Here is a 21,134-nt window from a genome sequence, read left to right on the forward strand (position 1 = left end):
TCATACACGTAAAGTGAACATTCGCGCGCTGGAGATCGACGCCAGTGTATTGTGTGTGCCATTGTGTTAGTGATTCAGTGTTTCGTCATTTGTGCTCCTTCGTTCATGTGTGCCGTTTCTGTCGTCTCTGTTAGTGACAGGGTGCTGAACGTTTTTTTTTTGGACGCTGCACTTGTGAACGACTTCATGTATTTTTAAGTTTGTGTGTCTACTGTTGTCTATCCACCATGTTGTTTCGTTCTTCGATGTCTCCACTTGTGATAAATGTATTATCTGTGGCCGAAGAGCGGCGTAGTATTGCCGCCGCCGGCCTATCTTCGTGTAAGGTGTCAAAATAACAATAAAGGAAAAAAGCCCAAGAGGAGGGCATGAAGTTTGGGCATTGACGGTAACGTCGCTACAAGAGTGGTCACCAGGTCCGAGTGGCCTAAGCCACAAGCTGCGCAAGGAGGGCCTGTGCAGAGCGAAGATACCCGAGTTGTTATGGTACGAGGTACCCTTCGTCATGCACCGTATGGTGGATTGCGGAGTATGTATGTAGATGTATATGTACTTCATCGGTGTCAGCGTCGAGTACAAGCAGCAGGCCAACATCCCGTCGGTTGGTTGGCAACATTCGTGTCGAACGACCGCTCGTAGCCCTCTTCTACCTGGCTTTCATCGGCACCACTCTGTAACCGCTGCGACGCACCGTGGATCCATGGAACTGCTTGCTGATAAAGGGGAGTAACATACTGCAATCCTCGTGGAGATTTGTCTCATTGTCTACTTGCCCTCCTTATTATTTTCTGGTTTGTACCCGACGCTCAGAGTTTTACTCGGTCGGCTCTTTGGTCGTAAATATAGGCCGTAGTGTTGTACTAAAACACTAGCTGTCTTTTCAAAATTTGTCCCGCTATTATATTGCCTTTCCTTTCTGGTTTATACCCGATCGCTAATGTTCTAATGAATCAGCTCCTGGTCGTAAATACAGCCGGAACAATTCTACTAAGGCACAGGTTGCCGTTAAACCAAAACAGGGGTCTTGTGGTTAAATTTAGATGTTAACTGATTGAATGCTTTGATTGTAACTGCATTAGCTATAATCTGAACAACCTGTTGTACTAAGCTGTTCGTTTCTGTGTTTGAAAGACCGGGTCATTATTGGTGTATTTTTTAGCTGGATCGTGTGGTTTCGCCGAGTGCGTTCTCTTGTAAAAGTGTTCACAAGTAATATTTTAAGATGTTCCTTCAGAGCGGTCTTAATAACTGACAATCAGTTTAACTTTGAAAATATTAAGAGCCAAATGTCATCAGGGCTTTAGTCAAAAGGGACGGGTTGGGATCCAGTCGCACCTTGGTTGCCGATTGAAATTAAGAGGTTGTTTGCTTTGAAGTAAGCCTTATCATTGTCATATTGTTTTCAAATCTGCTTAAACTTTAAGCGCAGGTGCGCATCTTAACTCCGAACCTCTCGACATACAGCTTTCAAATTAAAAGTTGCGTCATCTGTTTTGAATAATTGAGTCACTCTTGACATCAATGGTGCTTATGCAGTTTTCATGTGTTGCAGAAGGGCAATTAATAAGAGACACTGTGTCCAGCGCGGTAGTAAACACCGCTGTTTCACCCGATGACGGCCGGGCTGCAGGTCGTGCTGTCTTGTAATTATTGTAATATTGTTCGTTGTTTTGATTTCTCCTGCAAAATCTTGTTCATGTTGCAAATTTGTTCATTTTGTAAAAAAAAGAAACAAATTTGTGGTTGTATATTGTTAAATAAACAGGTTGCGTGAAAAGAAGGTTATTGGTGGAGCCTCCATTCCACGTTTTCCTTAATTCCAGTGAGTACCCACGTCTCACACCTTATTACATAATCTAAGTTTGACAAAATTCTTTGTCACAGGAGTACTGGACAATTTACGGCTGTCATGGACTAGCAAAGCATCATTTGATGCACTAACTAAGACACAATTCTCTTGATGTACAGTGTTCGACATTAGCAACAGTACAAGTTCACCTGAAACTTACTCATTGGTCCTACCCAATGAGGTTGACTGGTTCAAATGGCTCTGAGCACTATGGGACTTAACTTCTCAGGTCATCAGTCCCCTAGAACTCAGAAATACTTAAACCTAACGAACCTAAGGACATCACACATATCCATGCACGAGGCATGAGTCGAACCTACGACAGTAGCGGTCGCGCGGTTCCAGTCTGTAGCGCCTAGAACCGCTCGGCCACTCAGGCCGGAGGAGGTTGACTGCTCTAGCTGAGGTCTCTAACAGACAAGGAGCTGTAGTTAGCTCTACACTATATTGACCTCAGTATGAGGGTGTGATATTCAGGAGCGCCTCTCATACATCGTTGCAAATTGCAGGAGCGGTCGCTAATGTATATAATATATAGATGCGCGTTGCCAACTTTGATGTGGCACCGCTATCCGTAGACAATGCCACGGAACTAATACGTTTGAAAAAATGTTTCAAAACGCAGATCTGGAACCCTTTTTACAGATGGTGGAATTGCCCTGTCCAGTCATGTTAATGTAACCACCTGTCAAAAGAAGTAATAATTATCTTTAGCACCGCGGACCGCTGCGAGAACGTGCAGGAAGACAGTGAATGAGTTTCTGGAAGGTACCAACAGGGATGTCGATCCATGGCGACTCCAGTGCCATAGTCAATTGCTCTAGGTTTCTTCGTTGAGGATCGACGGCGCGAACAGTCCAGTCAGGGAGGAGACCACAGATTCTCTATTGGGTTCAAATCATGAGAGTTTCATGGCCAGGGGAGTCCAGTAAACTCACACCGGTGCTCTCCAAACCACGCATGTTCACTACCTGGTGAGTGACACGTCGAATTGTCGCTATTCTGCTGGTAGATGCCACCATGCCGAGGACAAACAAATTGCATTTAGGGATGGACATGATCCCCAAGGTTAAATTCATGCATGTGCTGATCGATCGTACCTTCCTGAATGACAAGATCACCATGGAAAAACCACGAAATCATTCGCCAGACAAAAACGCTCCTTCCTCGTTGCAGGGTGTTTGCTTTCGGACGTCTCGCGTCGTACACGCCAAAGGTCATCTGTCTGATGGAGTACGAAACGCGATTCATCTCAAAACTCTACGTGTCACCGTTCATTAAACGTCCAACTGCGGAACTGGCGTGCAAATTCCAGCCTTTGTCTGCGATGAACGGCAGTCCGCGTGGGTGCACTAACAAGGCATCTGCTGCAGAGGCAACGTTCGTTGAACAGTCGTTGGACACACTATTGACAGCCCCTAGGTTCATCTGGCCAATACATTATGACCACTGGCCAGTGCGAGATCGAATGCCGCGATAAGAAGCTCAATTGTTGCACGTCTGTTCTCCAGTACACATTTCTGCAGCTTTCGTTCACCCCTGTCATCTATGGCCCATTCTACACCACGGTTGCCTCGGCGCCGGTTTTGGATAGCGCCATTTTACCATGCACGGTACACTTTAACCATGGCAGCATACGAACGGTTTACAAAGTTATCCGTTTCGGGATTGTTTCCACACTTGGCCCTTTTGGACGTCAGATAAATCGCTCAGTTTCCACATTAAGACTACTGCTCTGATTGCCGTTTCTCCCCGATACGCTTTCGTACCCTGCATTGCTGGTGCTGTCACCTGACATCTGTGAGTGGTTATTGCACCTTGACGTCGAACATAGCCCGGTGGCCACATTAATGTAACTGGATTGTGTATAATGTTGAACGTTATCGGTACCAAATCGTGAGTCAGATGCACAAGTTGTAATAAGACTGGGGTACGTTAATCATTACCTCTAAAACAAATCTAGAATCACTTATGGAAAGAATGCGGTTTCTATTTGTTGTAAGACATCATCTCTAAATCAGTTGCAAATTGGATACGGGTTTTCACAACGGCGAAGTGTGGTAATACACCTCAAAATGAAGCCAAAAATATCCTTGTAAATATAATGTTGATGGATTTTACTGAATTCAATAAAGGTAATGTATGTTCTTGATGTGAACAGTTCCAGTTATCAAGCATTACCGTTTTGAAATTTACTAGTCGTATACAGAGTGTTCGCAAATTCGTGTTACAAACTTCTGTGACTTGTGGAGGAGACTGAGAACATAATATTTTGAACAGGAATCTGTGTCTGGAAACGTACCATTGCCGTTCTGCGACGGTTTGAGTTCAGATGTTTAACTCATCCACTTCTGCTTGAGGAACTGAATTAGGCATGACGCTGTACAATTATTAGGGAACAATTTAAAAGGAAACATAACGATTGATCACTTAAGCACGTTTGTTTGTATTAAAACTTAAATATTACTTTCTGTACTTAAAAAAGTATGCTCGGTTCTTTTTTGTTTTGGAATAACGTAAACATGTGTTTAAGCGATAATACAAACAAATGTCCATAAATGATAAATCGATGGTTCGTTATGTTTCCTTCCGAACTGGTACCTAATAGTCGTACTGCGTCACGCCAAATCCAGATTTTCAAACAGAAATGAATGAGTTAAACGTATGAATTGAAACGGTCGTAGAACGGAAACAGTTCATGTTCAAAATATTATGTACTCGCTCCCCTCTACACGTCCTAGAGGTTTGTAACGGCAATTTCAGAGTACTATGCATTACCTTCGAAGTTTTCAAGTGTTTCAGTAAATATTTTCACAAATTATACGTTCTGTGAAATGAAACTGCATCGCAAAGTGAAATCACAATGTTGCGGACAGTTGCTAATTTGCACGTTCCTAGCCCTCTATATTAGAATGGCTACAAAACTAATTCAATGTGTACTAACATTTGTCAAGATATGACAAAACGAAATAGATTGTGGCATAAAAATAGATGAAATTACGCTCAATTTCCAACGAGTACGTTACCGATTCGCATCTCTCCCGTTTCTTTGCAATTCAGGTATCAGAGGAAATTAATGTTGTATCGCAACCATCACTATATAACACATATTCAGTCGTATTAGATGATATCGAATGTGTTGTTAACTACTACCAAACAAGACATTTAAGGTGAAGAGTGTCTACAGTAAGAATCCTTTCTAACACACAACAATTGTAACGCAGAAAAAGACTGAGAGAGACTCAATCTGTATTAGAATTACAGTAAGTATCGCATTGTTAGTTAAATTACAGTGTACCTCACCGTTTGTCAGGTCATACAGGACTTGTATGTCAGTTTTTAATCACTTCGTTTTGTTTGAAAATGATGCTGAGTTACTTAGAGAGATATGTATTTTATTCAAGGTCCTGCAGTTCTCATTTCAGAAGCGGTACACGATGAAATGCCCTGGCCATAGCACGGTGCCCTGAGGGGGGTAATAATTGAGTAAGGAAGTACGCGCGGTAGACCTTTTTTTGCTGCCAAGACCAATTTCGAACACGACGGCAAGCGTAGAAAGAAGCGGAGCTGAAATTTTTAGGCTCGTTTCTCGCGCCTCTGTGACGTCATTAGGGAGCGATGAATATTCAGGAGGGAGCCGGTAGCTGTGAGCTGGCACCTCGCCACACCCGCAGCACCCTCCCACTTTCTCTCTCTCTCTCTGTCTCCCTTCACCCCCCACCCCCACCTCTCTCTCTCCCTGTCTCTTGTTGCTGCAATCTGTAACGTGTCGCGCCGCGGGCAGACAGCGTTACTGAGAGGGGTTTCATTGTCCGCCACGTCTTCCTGCCCATTTAACTACGTTACGGCGGTGTGAGTCCTATTTTCAGACGGTACGAGCACACTTGCTACGAATTTACGCCTGCAACTGAATAATACATCAAGTAACTTTCTGGAGTTAAGCAACACCCTTGGTTTCCACCTCTGAACTAGATTCTTAAGTTTAATGACATGTACTAAATTTGAACTAAATTGGAATCCATTGGATACCAGTGGTGCACTGCGACTGTTGAATATTCAAATGTAAAGGAGGACAGCAGTCAGTGGCAGAATCAGTAATTTATTGCAGATCTAGATTTCGATTATAACGTACTCATCATCGGTGCATTACCAGAAGAGTCATAGACACTGATTGGAAAACATCGCCAAACTGAAGAATAATTAAAGTAGAGGAATGAAATTTCTGGAATATATTTTTCTAGGTAACATATTTAAGAGATTAACATTGCAAGACCACAGGTTGACATACGGGCGAGATAAGTCATTGTAAACGCGAAATGCTAGTACATTAATAACCGGTGTAATCGCCAGAACGTTGAATACATGCATGCAAACGTGCATGTAATTTGTTGTAAAGATGTCGGATTCAGTTTGTGGGATGGAGTACCATGCGTGTTGCATTTGGTCGGTCAATAAAGGGACGCTTAAAACTGGTTGTGGATGATTGTCGTCCTACGATGTCCCATATGTGCTCGATTGGAGACAGATCTGGTGATCGAGCACATCAAGGCAACATGTCGACCCTCTACAGAGCATGTTGGATTACAACAGCGGTATGTGGTAGAGCGTTATCCTGTTGGAAAACACCCCCTGGAACGCTGTTCATAAATGGCAGCGCAGAAGGTCGAATCGCCAAACTAATGTACAAATTTGCAGGCGGGGTGCGTGGGGTAACCACAAGAGTACTTCTGCTGTAATACGAAATCGCAAGCCAGACCATAACCCCAGGTGTACGTCCTGTGTGCCTAGCACGCATGTTGTTTGCAGACCCTTATCTTGCCTCCTAGCCAACACACGGCCATACTGGCACCCAGACAGAGCTAGCTTTCATCAGAAAGCACAATAGACCTCCATCCTACCCTCCAATGAGCTCTCGCTTGACACCATTAAAGTTGCAAATGGCAGTGCTTTGGGGACAATGGAATACACGCTAGAGGACGTCTAGCTCGGAGGTGTTCTTGAAGTAACTGATTTGTAACAGTTTGTTGTGTCACTGTGGTGCCAACTGCTGCCAAATTGTCGTTGCAGATTCAGCACGATGCTCCAGAGCCACGCGCCGAACACGAACGTCTTCCCTTTCGGTAGGACCACGTTGCCATCTTGCGACCATAGCTGCCAGCAATCACGTACAGTGGCAACATTCCTGCCAAGTCTTTCTGCAGTGGCGCATCAGGAACACCCAGCCTTCTTAGCCCCATTATACAACTTCGTTGAATCTCAGTGATGTGTTGATAATGTCATCTTTGTCGTCTTAAAGACATTCCTTACTAATATCAACTCACCGCGTCAATCTCAAAGAAAAACTAACGTTCGCGACCGTTACAACGCGTATTAAAAGCAAACCTGATATGAATCCTCATAGCGCCGCTATAAGCGCCACTCTTTTGTGACTCGCGCGAAATCTGAATACACATCATCTGTCAGACGTAGAAACAGGCCTACAGCTTTGGTCTGTGCCGCGCAAATCTTTCTTGGTGTTGTAATTTTTTTTCTGTGAGTGTGGGTATAATCATGATGAATAAGGTCTGACATGGAAATCTATTAATTTTCCGATAATCCACCGATGATCATGTTATAGTCAAAATCTAGATCTGTAATAAAATACGGACTCTGCGAGTTTGTAACGTACCTACAACAAACGTAGCCTATGTTAGCCTGTTGCCATGGATTCAATAAGGAACCTGAGCTATCAGTAATCGGAATCTAACCTTCATGACAATATGTGCGTATTGTGTGAGTGTCATTTTCACTGTCTTTTAAACCCTCAACAGATCGGTACATACAAACTTGAAACTAACATTTGGATAAGCTATCTGACTGCGTATTTGAGTATGAAAAACTACAGGAGAAAATGAACCTGTAACAATATATACCTAAGCTATCTGACTGCGTTTTTTAATAAGAATTTACAAGTTTTTGAATAAGAATCTGACTTGTGCAACAGAATTTACTGGATTAGAGTACATGACATGTGGTATGTCAGTCTCTTAGGTGACTGCCTTTTTCCATGTGGTTTACTGCAATTTGCAGTAGCATGCAGCAGCAGCGACAAAAGTTTATTGTTACTGAGAATGAATTTAATAAAATGGAGTTTGCTTGGGTCCTGTTAACTACTAAATAACTTGAAAGAACGGATTTCATAAATTAAGTCTATTTAAAACTTCAGAAATCATCATGACCAACAACAGCGTTGGTAGCTCAGTTGGTAGGGCTCTTGCCCGCGAAAGGCAAAGGTCCAGAATTGGAGTCTCGGTCCGGCACACAGCCCTGCCAGGATGTTTCATGACCAGCAGTAGTTTGACAAGTATTAATAATGGCGAAATGCCTGACATTGACATAAGTATCAATAATTTCTGAGCGCCAGATTATAAAATTATTTCAGTTTCAAAGTTACATTAACACTTAATAATCACAGCATATTTATTTGGAGGCTTCTTTAAGTGACAAGCAAAACACGGGATTATTGCAGACTCGGACTAACAATCACGATCCTAAACCTGTAACTGTGCTTTACACTATACTTGCGAATTTTACCTTGAATTCCATCAGCAAGCGTAGTTAAGCCATCTAATCTCTCCTTGTCATATGAATGAAATCAGGCCTTGAGTGTGGTAAGATCTGCCATCACCGATGTCAGGGCAGCGTGACACGTCTTCTGTCTCCGAGCTCTCGACCGACACTACCTAGAATCGCGCTCCGATCTTTCGCCCCCAGATTGTTACTAGTCTCACAACAATGCTTAAAATCGCGCTCACATGTTTCGCCCTCAGATTGTTGCTATCGATATCTGAGTGCTTATTTATTTCCAGTTTTGCACAGTGGAAAGCATAGCGTAAGTTGGCTATATTGTTTTCAATATGATGGAGAGTTGTGACACACTCCTTACAACTTAGTGCTGTCCTTCCTTACATATGAATACTAGGTTTGATTTTTTAGTTCCTTTCGCTCCGTCCTTCATGTTTCTTATAATAATGCCACAGATCTTGACGTCATAATTTTGGGATGGAGAGTGAAATGGTTAATACACTATCTGATCAAAAGTATCTTGACACCGTTCAGTGTGTGTGTTCACCCTTCGCCTTGATGTCGCTCTGAACTCTGCTGGGGTAGTTTCAGTGAGTTTGTCAGAACGTCTGTGGAGAAACAGCAGCCCATTCTTCCTAAGGGCCTAAATCAGACTGGGTAGTAATGTTGGAAGCTGGTGTCTGGAGTGAAGACGTTATAAATCTTCCCAAAGGGGTTTCATAGAGTTCAGGTAAGAATTATATGTAGGTCAGTCCATTTCAGGAACGTTTCTGTCCGAACTATTTCCTCACAGGCACTGATTTACGACGGAGTCCATTGATATACTGATACAATTATCGTCCCCAGTGCCTCTAGTGTATGCAGTAAACAGTTCCGTAAAATGTATTCACGTCAGTCCTCATTCAGTGATTTCGTAAGCGCACTTTGGGGACCCCAGACTAACCACGAAAAACACAGCCAAACCGCAACACCGCCTCCTCCGTACTTAACTGCTGACACTGTACATGATGGGAGGTAACGTTCTCCACGTATCTACATCTATGTGATTACTTTGTTATTCACAATAAAGTGCCTGGCAGAGGGTTCAATGAACCATCTTCAAGCTGTCTATCGTTCCACTCTCGAACGGCGCGCGAGGAAACGAGCACTTAAATTTTTCTGAGCGAGCCATGATTTCTCTTATTTTATCGTAATGATCATTTCCCCCTATGTAGGAGGGTGCCAACAGAATGTTTTCGGAATCGGAGCAGAAAACTGGTGACTGAAATTTCATGAGAAGATCCCGTCGCAGCGAAAAACGCCTTTGTTTTAATGATTGCCACTCCAATTTGCATATCATGTCTGTGGCACTATCTCCCTTACTTCGCGATAATACAAAACGAGCTGCCCTACTTTATACTTTTTCGATGTCATCCGTCACTCCCTTCTGATGCGGATCCCACACCGCACAGCAATACTCCAGAATAGGTCGGACAAGCGTCGTGTAAGCAGTCTCTTTAGTAGACCTGTTGCACCATCTACGTGTTCTGCCAATGAATCGCAGGCTTTGGTTGGCACAACCCACCACATTATGTATGTGATCGTTCCAATTTTGGGTATTTGTAATTTTAATCCCTAAGTATTTAGTTGAATTTACAGCCTTCAGATTTGTGTGAGTTATCGCGTAGTCGAAATTCAGCGGATTTCTTTTAGTACTCATGTCAATAACTTCACACCTTTCTTTATTCAGGGTCAATTTCCACATTTTCACCATACTGATATCTCATGTAAATCATTTTTCAATTCGTTTTGGTCATCTGATGACTTTACAAGACGGTAAATGACAGCATCATCTGCAAACAATCTAAGATGGCTACTGAGATATTCTACTATGTCGTTAATATAAATCAGGAACAATAGAGGGCCTATAATAGTTCGTTGGGGAACTTCTGTTTTACTCGATGACTTTCCGTCTGTTACTACGAACTGTGACCTATCTGACAGGAAATCACGAATCCAGTCGCACAACTGAGGCGATATTCCATAGGCACACAGTTTGGTTAGAAGACGCTTGTGAGGAACGGTGTCGAAAGCCTTCTGGAAATCTAAAAATATGCAATCAATTTGACATCGCCTGTCGATAGCACTCATTACTTCATGAGTATAAAGTGCTAGTTGTGTTTCGCAAGAACGATATATTCTGAATCCGTGCTGACTATGTTTCAGCATTCGCTGAACCCAAACGCTTCCACCACTGTTCAGTGATGTCGTTGTTTACATTACCTCAAACGTTGGTTGGTACTGACTTCAGACATTTAAATTCGTACGCACAGTCACAGCGTTTTTGCCGGCCGGTTCTAGGCGCTACAGTCTGGAACCGCGCGACCGACCGCTACGGTCGCAGGTTCGAATCCTGCTTCGGGCATGGATGTGTGTGATGTCCTTAGGTTAGTTAGGTTTAAGTAGTTCTAATTTCTAGGGGACTGATGACCTCAGAAGTTAAGTCCAATAGCGCTCAGAGCCATTTTTGAACCACAGTCACAGCGCTAGCTGGACTGCTATTAGCACTGTGGTGATTTCTTCCGTTGACTTCATGCGATTTTTTAAAACCATCCTCAGCAATGTCGACGGTCCCTGTCCATCCGTACACGAAGTCTGCATTTCAGTTGTTCCTTCGCGTTTCCACTTCACCGTCACCATCAGTCGACATCGGCAGCTGTAGGAGAATTGAAAAGTCCGTCATGGATTTGTTACTCAACCTGATATTGGGCCAAACCGCGAAGAATTTGCACTTGAGATTTTGAGTCACGTTGACGATGACCCAGCTATCTGAAGAAGGTGACGGACGAAGCTTGATTTCATGTCTCCAGGAAGGCAAACTGACACAATGGGATGATCTGGGGTTCTGAAGCCCCGCTTTGGCAGAGAAACTGGGTGGGACAGTCCAGAAGTAAACGTGTCGTGTGTCTGCTTAACGATCGTGTGGTTGGACCGTGTTTTCTCTGGAGAGGCGGCAATAGCCAACTGTTTATCTGGAATGGTCGAAGAGCTGCAACTTGACATCGTACTGCAGCAGGATACTGCCCTTCGTCACTGGGTCTCCGCTGTTAGGAAGGCTTTGGACGACACATCTCTGGTTTGTTGGATGGCAGAGGAGGGCCCATTTCCTAGCCCCCTCCCCCCAAACTCTCCAAACGTTGCCCCATTAGAGTATTTCTTTGTGGCTTTGTGGGCATTGTGTCTACAATATCCCGGTATGGTGGGACCTGCAGGAGATCGCATCAGAGCAGCAATTGCCAATTTAATTCAAGACCGGACAAGGCAGAAACTAGAATATCTCTTACATGCCTTGAGCGTTGCAGACGTCACTAACACTGTACTCTCCTGTTGCTCCCATTGTTATTATTACTCTTGTTTGCAATTGGCATTCAACGAAATTTACACCAAAAAATATTAATCGAAGGGCCAGTAATATACATTGTATTAGTGCCAGTGAATTTTTTTAGAGTACTATACGTTATTAATGACATTAGCAACATCATAGAAATAGGTGTTCAATGATATAATGTTTATTGAGTTTTCCAATAACATTTTTGCCAAAAAAGCTAGGTTATTCAATTTGTTTGCCTCGATAAGTACGGATGATTAGGACACCATACAGCACAAAGTAATATCTCGATTAACCGAACCGACCACCATTCCGGACATTGCTCACAAATATTGCTGTAATGGCGTTCGAACGACAAGCATCAGGGTATGACTGCCGTTTAAGGTTAGACTTGATACTCACCAGAATTTCAGCTAGTAATAGCGAATACTCCGTTCAAGAATCACAAGCGAACAAGGTACACTTGTAGAAGGCCGCTTGATGCGGGAAGATTTCAGTTGGATCACTTCATTGTCAGAGATTCCGAAATTAGACACTGGATTGTAAGGCTTACGCAGGAGCGGATACGGACTCAGATCACTATGTAGCAGTGACAAAGAGTACGCTGAAGTTTAAGAGATTAGTCAGAAACAATCAATACGCAAAGAAGTGGGATACAGAAACACCAAGGAAAGACGAGTAACACTTGAAGTTCTGTAAGGCTATCGATACAGCAATAAGGAATAGTGCAGTAGGCAGTACAGTTGAAGAAAAATGGATATCTCTAAAAAGGGGAATCGCGGAAGTTGGAAACAAAAACATAGGTACAAAGAAGGTAAATGCAAAGAAACATAGGAAATAATTCAGTTGATCAATGAAATAAGAAAGTACGAAATGTGTAGGGAAATTCTGTAATATCGAAATACAAGTCTCTAAGTAATGGAATAAATAGAAAGTGCAGGGAAGATAACACGAAATTGCTGCAAGAAAAAATTGAAGAAATCGATAGAGAAACGATTATCGGAAGGACTGATCCAGCAGCCGGCCTAAGTGGCCGAGCGGTTCTAGGCGCTTCAGTCTGGAACCACGTGACCGCTACGGTCGCAGGTTCGAATCCTGCCTCGGGCATGGATGTGTGAGATCTCCTTAGGTTAGTTAGGTTTAATTAGTTCTAAGTTCTAGGGGACTGATGACCTCAGAAGTTAAGTCGCATAGTGCTCAGAGCCATTTTGAACGGATCCAGCATATAGGAAAGACAAACAAACCTTAAGAGCGCAACAGGAATTACGCTGTTAAATGCAGAGGAGAGAGCAGATAGGGGGAAAGGGTACATTGAAAGCCTCTATGAGGGGGAAGATTAGTCTGATGTGATAGAAGAAGAAACAGAATTCGATTTAGAAGAGATAGGGGATCCAGTATTAGAATCAGAACTTAAGAGAGCTTTGGAGGACTTAAAATAAGACAGAAGTGACAGATAACATTCCATCAGAATTTCTAACATCATTGGGGAAGTGGCAACAAACCGACTATTCACGTTGGTGTGTAGAATGTGTGAGTCTGGCGACACACCATCTGACTTTCGGAAAAATATCCACACAATTCCGAACAATGCAAGAGCTAACAAGTGCCAGAATTATCGCACAATCAGCTTAACAGCTCATGCATTAAAGTTGCTGACAAAAATAATATACAGAAGAATGGAAAGGAAAATTGAGGATGTGTTGGGTGACGATCAGTTTGGCTTTAGGAAAGGTATAGCCGCCAGAGAGGTAATTCTGACGTTGCAGTTGATAATGAAAGTAAGACTAAAGAAAAATCAAAGAACGTTCGTAGGATTTGTCGACCTGGAAAAGGCATTCAGCGATGTAAAATGGTGCAATATGTTCGAATTTCCAAGAAAAATAGGAGTAAGCCATTGAGATAGACGGGTCATATACAATATGTACAAGAACAAGAGGAAATACTGAGAGTGGACGACCAAGAACGAAGTGCTCGAATTAAAAAGGGTACAAGACAGGGTTGTAGTATTTCGCCCCTACTGTTCAATTTGTACATCGAAGTAGCAATGTTGGAAGTAAAAGAAAGCTTCAGGAGTGGAATTAAAATTCAAGGTGAAAGTATATCAGTGATACGATTCGCTGACGACATTGCTATCCTGAGTGAAGGTGGAGAAGAATACCATGATATGCTAAATGGAATGAACAATCTGATGAGTACAGAATATGGACTGAGGGTAAATCGAAACAAGGCGAAAGTAATGAGAAGTTGCAGAAATGAGAAGAGCGAGAAACTTAACATCAGGACTGATGGTCATGAAGTAGATTAAGTAAAGGAATTCTACTATCTAAGCATCAAAATAACCAATGACGGACGGAGCTTGGAGGGTATGAAAAGCAGACTAGCACTGGCAAAAAGGGCACTTTTGGCCAAAAGAAGTCTGCTAGTATGAAACATAGACCTTAATTTGAGGAAAAAATTTCTGAGAATCCACATTTGGATCACAGCTTCGTATGGCAGTGAAACATGTACAGTAGGAAAAACCGAAACAGAAGCAAATCGAAGCATTTGAGTTGTGGTGCTACAGACGAATGTTGAAAATTAGGTGGACTGATAAGATAAGCAATGAGGAGGTTCTGCGCAGAATCAAAACCGAAGCATTTTAGATGTGGTGTTACAGACGAATCTTGAAAATTAGGTGGGCTGATAAGGTAAGTAATGAGGAGGCTCTGCGCAGAAATGGAGAGGAAACGAATATGTGGAAAACACTGACAAGGAGAAGGTAAAGGATAATAGGACACCTGTTAAGACATCAGGGAATGACTACCATGGCACTAGAGGGAGCTGTAGAGGAAGACAGAGACTGGAATACATCCACCAAATAATTGAGGACGTAGGTTGAAAGTGCTACTCCCAGATGACGAGGTTGGCACACGAAAGGAATTCATGGTGGGTCGCATCAAACTAGTCAGAAGACTGATGACTCAAAAAAAAAAAAAATCGAATATAACACTTGAGGATACTCGTGTTGGCTGTCTCTTTATTGCTTCCCAAAGTAAAAAAGTCTACCCTGGCATCGTATGTTGTCAATTATATTTGTCACCTTCTACAGTACAAACCTTTTGTGGGGCTGTATTAAAGACACGGTGTACAGCAATAACCCCAAAACCATTATTGAGCTGAAACCAGCCTTTCAGCCCGTCATCGACAGCATCGATGTTCCGACACTTCAGCGGGTCATGCAGAATTTCTCTATTCGTCTGCGCCATATCATCGCCAATGATGAGAGGCATACCGAACATGTCGTAATCTACATCCGAATAGCTGTAGTAACGTTTACATGTTGAATAAAGTGTGTGCACGCAGTAGTTTGTAAGTAATATAAGCTTTTTTCACGTAGTTCAATAATTGTCAACTTGAACATCAGTTCCTTGTTATCTATCTTCCTCTTTGAAATAAACAACATCAGAAAAAGAATGCTATCAAAAGGTCCTTATGACTCAGATGTACTGTCACCTACTACTAAAAAGATGTCACAGCCGGCCAGAGTGGCCGAGTGGTTCTAGGCGCTTCAGTCTGGAACCGTGCACCCGCTACCGTCGCAGGTTCGAATCCTGCCTCGGGCATGGATGCGTGTTATGTCCTTAGGTTAGTTAGGTTTAAGTAGTTCTAAGTTCTAGGGGACTGATGACCTTAGAGGTTAAGTCCCATAGTGCTCAGAGCCATTTGAACCATTTTTTGAACAGATGTCACACAGGTGTAGATTCGTTTCACTGTTGATTCGTAATTTTATAACGATAAGGCGCTACGGAGACGACTGGGAGACCGTGTTTTTGTGGTCCGCAGTGAACCTGGCGACGCTGGCGAACGGCTACTGCCTGGGCTGGCCGGCGGTGGAGCTGCCGGTGCTAGAGAGCAACGGCACGGCGCTGCGGCCCAGCCCGCTGGAGTCGCCGCTGAGCAAGGACGAGGCCTCGTGGGTGGCGGCCGCCATGATCCTGGCCAGCTCCTTCACGCCGCCGCTGTACAGCGCGGTGAGCGCGCGCTGGGGCCGCAAGGTAGGGGCGCCGGTTATCGCTGAAAGAACCGGTTTCCGGCGATATCGGTTTTTCCTTGCTACTTCAACCACACTATTAAAACCACTCAAAATAACCGGTGTCTGAAATAACCTATTTTGAGTATTCTATTCCTATTAATTCCTGTAATAAAGGTAAAAGTTAACCCGGCCGGTTGGCCGTGCGGTCTAACGCAGGGCTTTCTGGGCGGGAAGGAGCGCCTGGTCCCCGGCACTAATCCGCCCGGCGTATTTGTGTCGAGGTCCGGTGAACCGGCCAGTCTGTGGATGGTTTTTAGGCGGTTTTCCATCTGCCTCGGCGAATGCGGGATGGTTCCCCTTATTCCGCCTCAGTTACACTATGTCGGCGATTGCTGCGCAAACAAGTTCTCCACGTACGCGTACACCACCACTACTCTACCACGCAAACATAGGGGTTACACTCGTCTGGTTTGAGACGTTCCTTGGAGGGGTACACCGGGGGCCGAACCGCACAGTAACCCTGGGTTCGGTGTGGGGCGGCGGAGGGGTGAAGTGGACTCCGGTAGTCGTCGTGGGGTTGTGGACCACTGCGGCTGCGGCGAGGACGGAGCCTCTCCGTTGTTTCTTGGTCCCCGGTTAACATAGAATACAATACAGTACAATACAAAGGTAAAAGCTGAACAAAGATCGAAAAATCTGTTACTATTGGTTATCAGTCTTGATCTGACTGCAATCCAATTAAAAACTTTTTACTGCAGACCCGTTTCGCTTTTATATATAAAGCATCTTCCGTGGTTATTCTGTAAATTCGATACATATGATTGTACATTTTTGATTGTTATATGTTAAAAACAGCGTTTTCTTTTTAAAGTTGGTGTGAAAATTACTTACGGTGTTTCTTTACATACTGTGCTTCCTCCCTCCTTGCTAGCAGCAGTTGGTGTCGAAAGGCTTCATTTCACATTTGCGCTTGGCAGTATTTCCTGCGCGGCACTATTTACAATTCACTTTCTTAAACTGTTTCTCATTCTGAACTGCCACAGTGTAACCTCCCCACAGAAAATATTTATAATGAATATTATTGGGTTAATGATTCTAATTTAAGTGCAACGTCCCAACAAAATTCATTCCTTTCACATTTGTAACCTCCCTACAGACATTCATTCACATTTAACCTCCACACAAAATTTGTTTCCCATTTAATGTAAGCTCGAAATAGAAAAAATTCCTAAACCTCGCAATAAAAAATAAATTCAGTAACCTGGTAAAATTTGGACGACAGCAGTGCTGCGTCATGGCCCTGTAAGATCATTCTGAATAAAAAGCAAAAATTCTCACCTCGATAAAGTCGGCAACTATCTGCTCTTACAATAGCTCTTTTCCGGCACAGCTCTGTGCAATGCTGGCCTATACATTTGTTATTTATGAAAGGAAGCAAATTATTTTTCTTTTGCAACAATTGGAATGATCATGCATTAAAAAAATATTAAATTCTTTATATTGAAATGAATGCTTGTTAGGAATTAGACAAAGATTATTATTAGGACATTTTTAAAAGATTTGCACGTGAGTTTACATAATATTACTAGATATGCGCGAGGCTGCTTTTTTACCTTATACAATAATACTCAGGCTCCGGCATCGCTGCACCGCGACCGGCCCAGCCAACATGATACACCAAACAGGACTGCCAAGCGCAGACAGGCGACTGCTCGCTAGCAACAACTTGCTGCTACTACTACACAGTTCGTACTGCAGTCAACACTGCTCTTTGGTCTCAGACTCTCTTATAGCTTACATATCTCAGGCAGCGCATACCTCTTACAACAGTCTTTATCTCTGCTCGTTTGTTTTCGATCACGTTGTGAGTGTTCCCAACCTGTGAAACGACTGTTTCTCTCTCTCTCTCTCTCTCTCTCTCTCTTCTCTCTCTCTCTCTCTCTCTCTCTGTGTGTGTGTGTGTGTGTGTGTGTGTGTGTGTGAGAGAGAGAGAGAGAGAGAGAGAGAGAGAGAGAGAGAGAGAGAGAGTTATTGATATATGTAGAGACAGGAGAAGAATGGGGGGTCGGTTGTTTTTTTTTTGGGGTTAGGGGGAGGGGGGAAGTCAGGGATTGTAGGACAATCTGGGAGGAGATGGTCGTGGTAAATGAAGCCTGTGGTTATATGTATGTATTTAATGTTATATTCAGTGGCAGATGAGTTTAAACAGTGTGTAGTTTGCCAAGTTGGTCTGATAATTCATGAGTTGTTTCTTTTCTGTTACTGGATGTGGTAGTTCCCTTGTAAGGTGAGGAGGTGGTTTTTGTTGTTGTATATCCTTATGATTTCCATGTCTGCCTCTCTGGCTGTAATTTTATGTTGGTGTTGGTGTAAGTGTTCTGCAAAAGTTGAATGATTTGTCCTGTGCTTCTATGCTCTTACATGTTCTTTGTATCTGATGTCAAAGGTCCTCCTGGTCTGATCTGTGTATCTTCCATCACATGCATTGCCTTTCAGTTGGTGTATTTCTGATTTCTGGTACAGATCAGCTTTTCTGTTGTTCTTAGGAAGTATTTCTGAACTGAGTTGTAGGCATCTCAAATGAACGGCTACATAATATTTTGCATAAACATTTGGAGATGAGAAAGCTATCTGCAAGATCGGTTCCGCGATTACTCACGCTTGACCAAAAACGGAATCGTCTGAAGTGTTGCTAGGATCGTTTGCAGCTGTTCAGGAAGAAACCACAGGATTTTAAGGGTCGTTTCGTCACTGTGGATGAAACATGGATACATTACTATACTCCTGAGACCAAACAACAATCTAAACAATGAGTTACCAAGGGAGAATCTGCACCAAAAAAGGCGAAGACCATTCCTTCGGACGGGAAGGTTATGGCGACTGTCTTTTGGGATTATCAAGGGATAATCCTCATTGGCAATGGAAAAGGGTAATACTATTATAGGTGCATATTATTCATCGTTATTGGACCGTTCGAAAACCGAGATGCAAGAAAAAAGCCGGCGATTGGACAGCAATAAAGTCCTTTCACGACAATGAACCAGTACACACCTCAGCAGTTGTGGTCACAAAATTATTGGAAATAGGATTCCAACTCGTTTCAGATCCCCCCTATTCTCCAGACTTGGTTCCCACTGACTACTATTTGTTCCCCAATTTGAAGAAATGGATGAAGGGACAAAGATTTTATTCAAACGAGGAGGTGATTGCAGCAACTAATAGCAATTATGCAGACTTGGACAATTCCTATTATTCGGAAGGTATCAACAAATTAGAACAGCGTTGGACGAAGTGTATAAGTCTAAAAGGAGACTATGTCGAAAAATAAAAAAGTATTACCCCAAACACGTAAGTAGTTTTTATTTTTGCACGGACTTTTCAAACGCAGGCCGGGGTGGCCGAGCGGTTCTAGGCGCTACAGTTCGGAACAGTGCACCTGCTACGGTCGCAGGCTCGAATCCTGCCTCGGGCATGGATATGAGTGATGTCCTTGGGTTAGCTAGGTTTAAGTAGTTCTAAGTTCTAGGGGACTGATGACCTCAGATGTGAAGTCACATAGTGCTCAGAGACAACAAGTCTCGACAGAAGGCAACAGGGACATTATTGTCTCAGCAAAACTGCACTAATTCTTACGCCATGTCTTTATTGCTCGTTTCCCTCGGAATTGTTATTGGGATAGCACTGATCGCTTTTCCAATTTTCTATAACGTAATATTTCAAGCCAACGCAGATTTTACTAAAAAAATTGCTGTGTTTTTAAAAGAAAAGGTTTATTTGAAAACGAAAAAAATTAGTACTGGTGCTATGGGTAATTTATCGATCTCTCTATCTTATTACTCGGTTGTTGTTGTGGTCTTCAGTCCAGAGACTGGTTTGTTGCAGCTCTCCATGCTACTCTATCCTGTGCAAACTTCTTCATCTCCCAGTACCTACAGCAACCTACATCCTTCTGAATCTGCTTAGTGTATTCATCTCTTGTTCTCCCTCTACGATTTTTACCCTCCACGCTGCCCTCCAATACTAAATTGGAGATCCGTTGATGCCTACTCGGTTACCAGTAATATATATATATCATGGAATGGAAACACACAGCAACAGAACGTACCAGCATGACTTCAAACACTTTGTTACAGGAAATGTTCAAAATGTCTTCCGTTAGCGAGGATACATGCATCCACCCTCCGTCGCATGGAATCCCTGATACGCTGATGCAGCCCCAGATAATGGCGTATTGTATGATAGCCGTCCACAATACGAGCACGAAGAGTCTCTACATTCGGTACCGGGGTTGCGTAGACAAGAGCTTTCAAATGCCCTCAAAAATGAAAGTCAAGAGGGTTGAGGTCAGGAGAGCGTGGAGGCTATGGAATTGGTCTGCCTCTACCAATCGATCGGTCACCGAATCTGTTGTTGAGAAGCGTACGAACACTTCGACTGAAATGTGCAGGAGCTCCATCGTGCATGAACCACATGTTGTGTCGTACTTGTAAAGGCACATGTTCTAGCAGCACAGTTAGAGTATCCCGTATGAAATCATGATAACGTGCTCCATTGAGCGTAGGTGGAAAAACGTGGGGCCCAATCAATACATCACCAACAATGCCTGCCCAAACGTTCACAGGAAATCAGTGTTGATGACGTGATTGCACAATTGCGTGCGGATTCTCGTCAGCCCACACATGTTGATTGGGAATATTTACAATTTGATCACGTTGGAATGAAGCCTCATCCGTAAAGAGAACATTTGCACTGAAATGAGTATTGACTCTTTGTTAGATGAACCATTGGCAGAAGTGTACCCGTGAAGGCGAATCTGCTGCTGATAGTGCCTGCACACGCTGTACGTGGTACGGAAACACTGGTTCTCCCGTAGCACTCTCCATACAGTGACGTGGTCAGCAGCAACTTCTCTCACGCTGACATTAGGGTTATCATCAACTGCACGAAGAATTGCCTCGTCCATTGCAGGTGTCCTCGTCGTTCTAGGTCTTCCCCAGTCGCGAGTCATTGGGTGGAATGTTCCGTGCTCCCTAAGACGCCGATGAATTGCTTCGAACGGGTTCCTGTCTGGAAACCTCCGTTCCCGGAAATCTGTCTCGATACAAACGTACCGCGCCACGGCTATTGCCCCGTGCTAATCCATACATCAAATGGGCATCTGCCAACTCCGCATTTGTAAACATTGCACTGACTGCAAAACCACGTTCGTGATGAACACTAACCTGTTGATGCTACGTTGCTACGTACTGATGTGCTTGATGCTAGTACTGTAGAGCAATGAGTCGCATGTCAACCCAAGCACCGAAGTCAACATTACCTTCCTTCAATTGGGCCAACTGGTG

General features: G+C 43.4%; 1 protein-coding gene across 1 annotated transcript in view; it reads left to right on the forward strand.

The window, feature by feature from the left end:
- LOC124620226 (facilitated trehalose transporter Tret1-like) overlaps positions 1-21,134 on the forward strand; it is a 125,155-nt gene that overhangs the window by 88,303 nt on the left and 15,718 nt on the right. The window contains exon 3 of the mRNA XM_047146894.1: positions 15,603-15,814. Within this exon, the coding sequence (XP_047002850.1) occupies positions 15,603-15,814 (212 nt within the window). The remainder of the gene's footprint in view (positions 1-15,602; positions 15,815-21,134) is intronic.

This window comes from Schistocerca americana, chromosome 6, assembly GCF_021461395.2.
Source record: "Schistocerca americana isolate TAMUIC-IGC-003095 chromosome 6, iqSchAmer2.1, whole genome shotgun sequence".
NCBI classification, from domain to species: domain Eukaryota; kingdom Metazoa; phylum Arthropoda; class Insecta; order Orthoptera; family Acrididae; genus Schistocerca; species Schistocerca americana.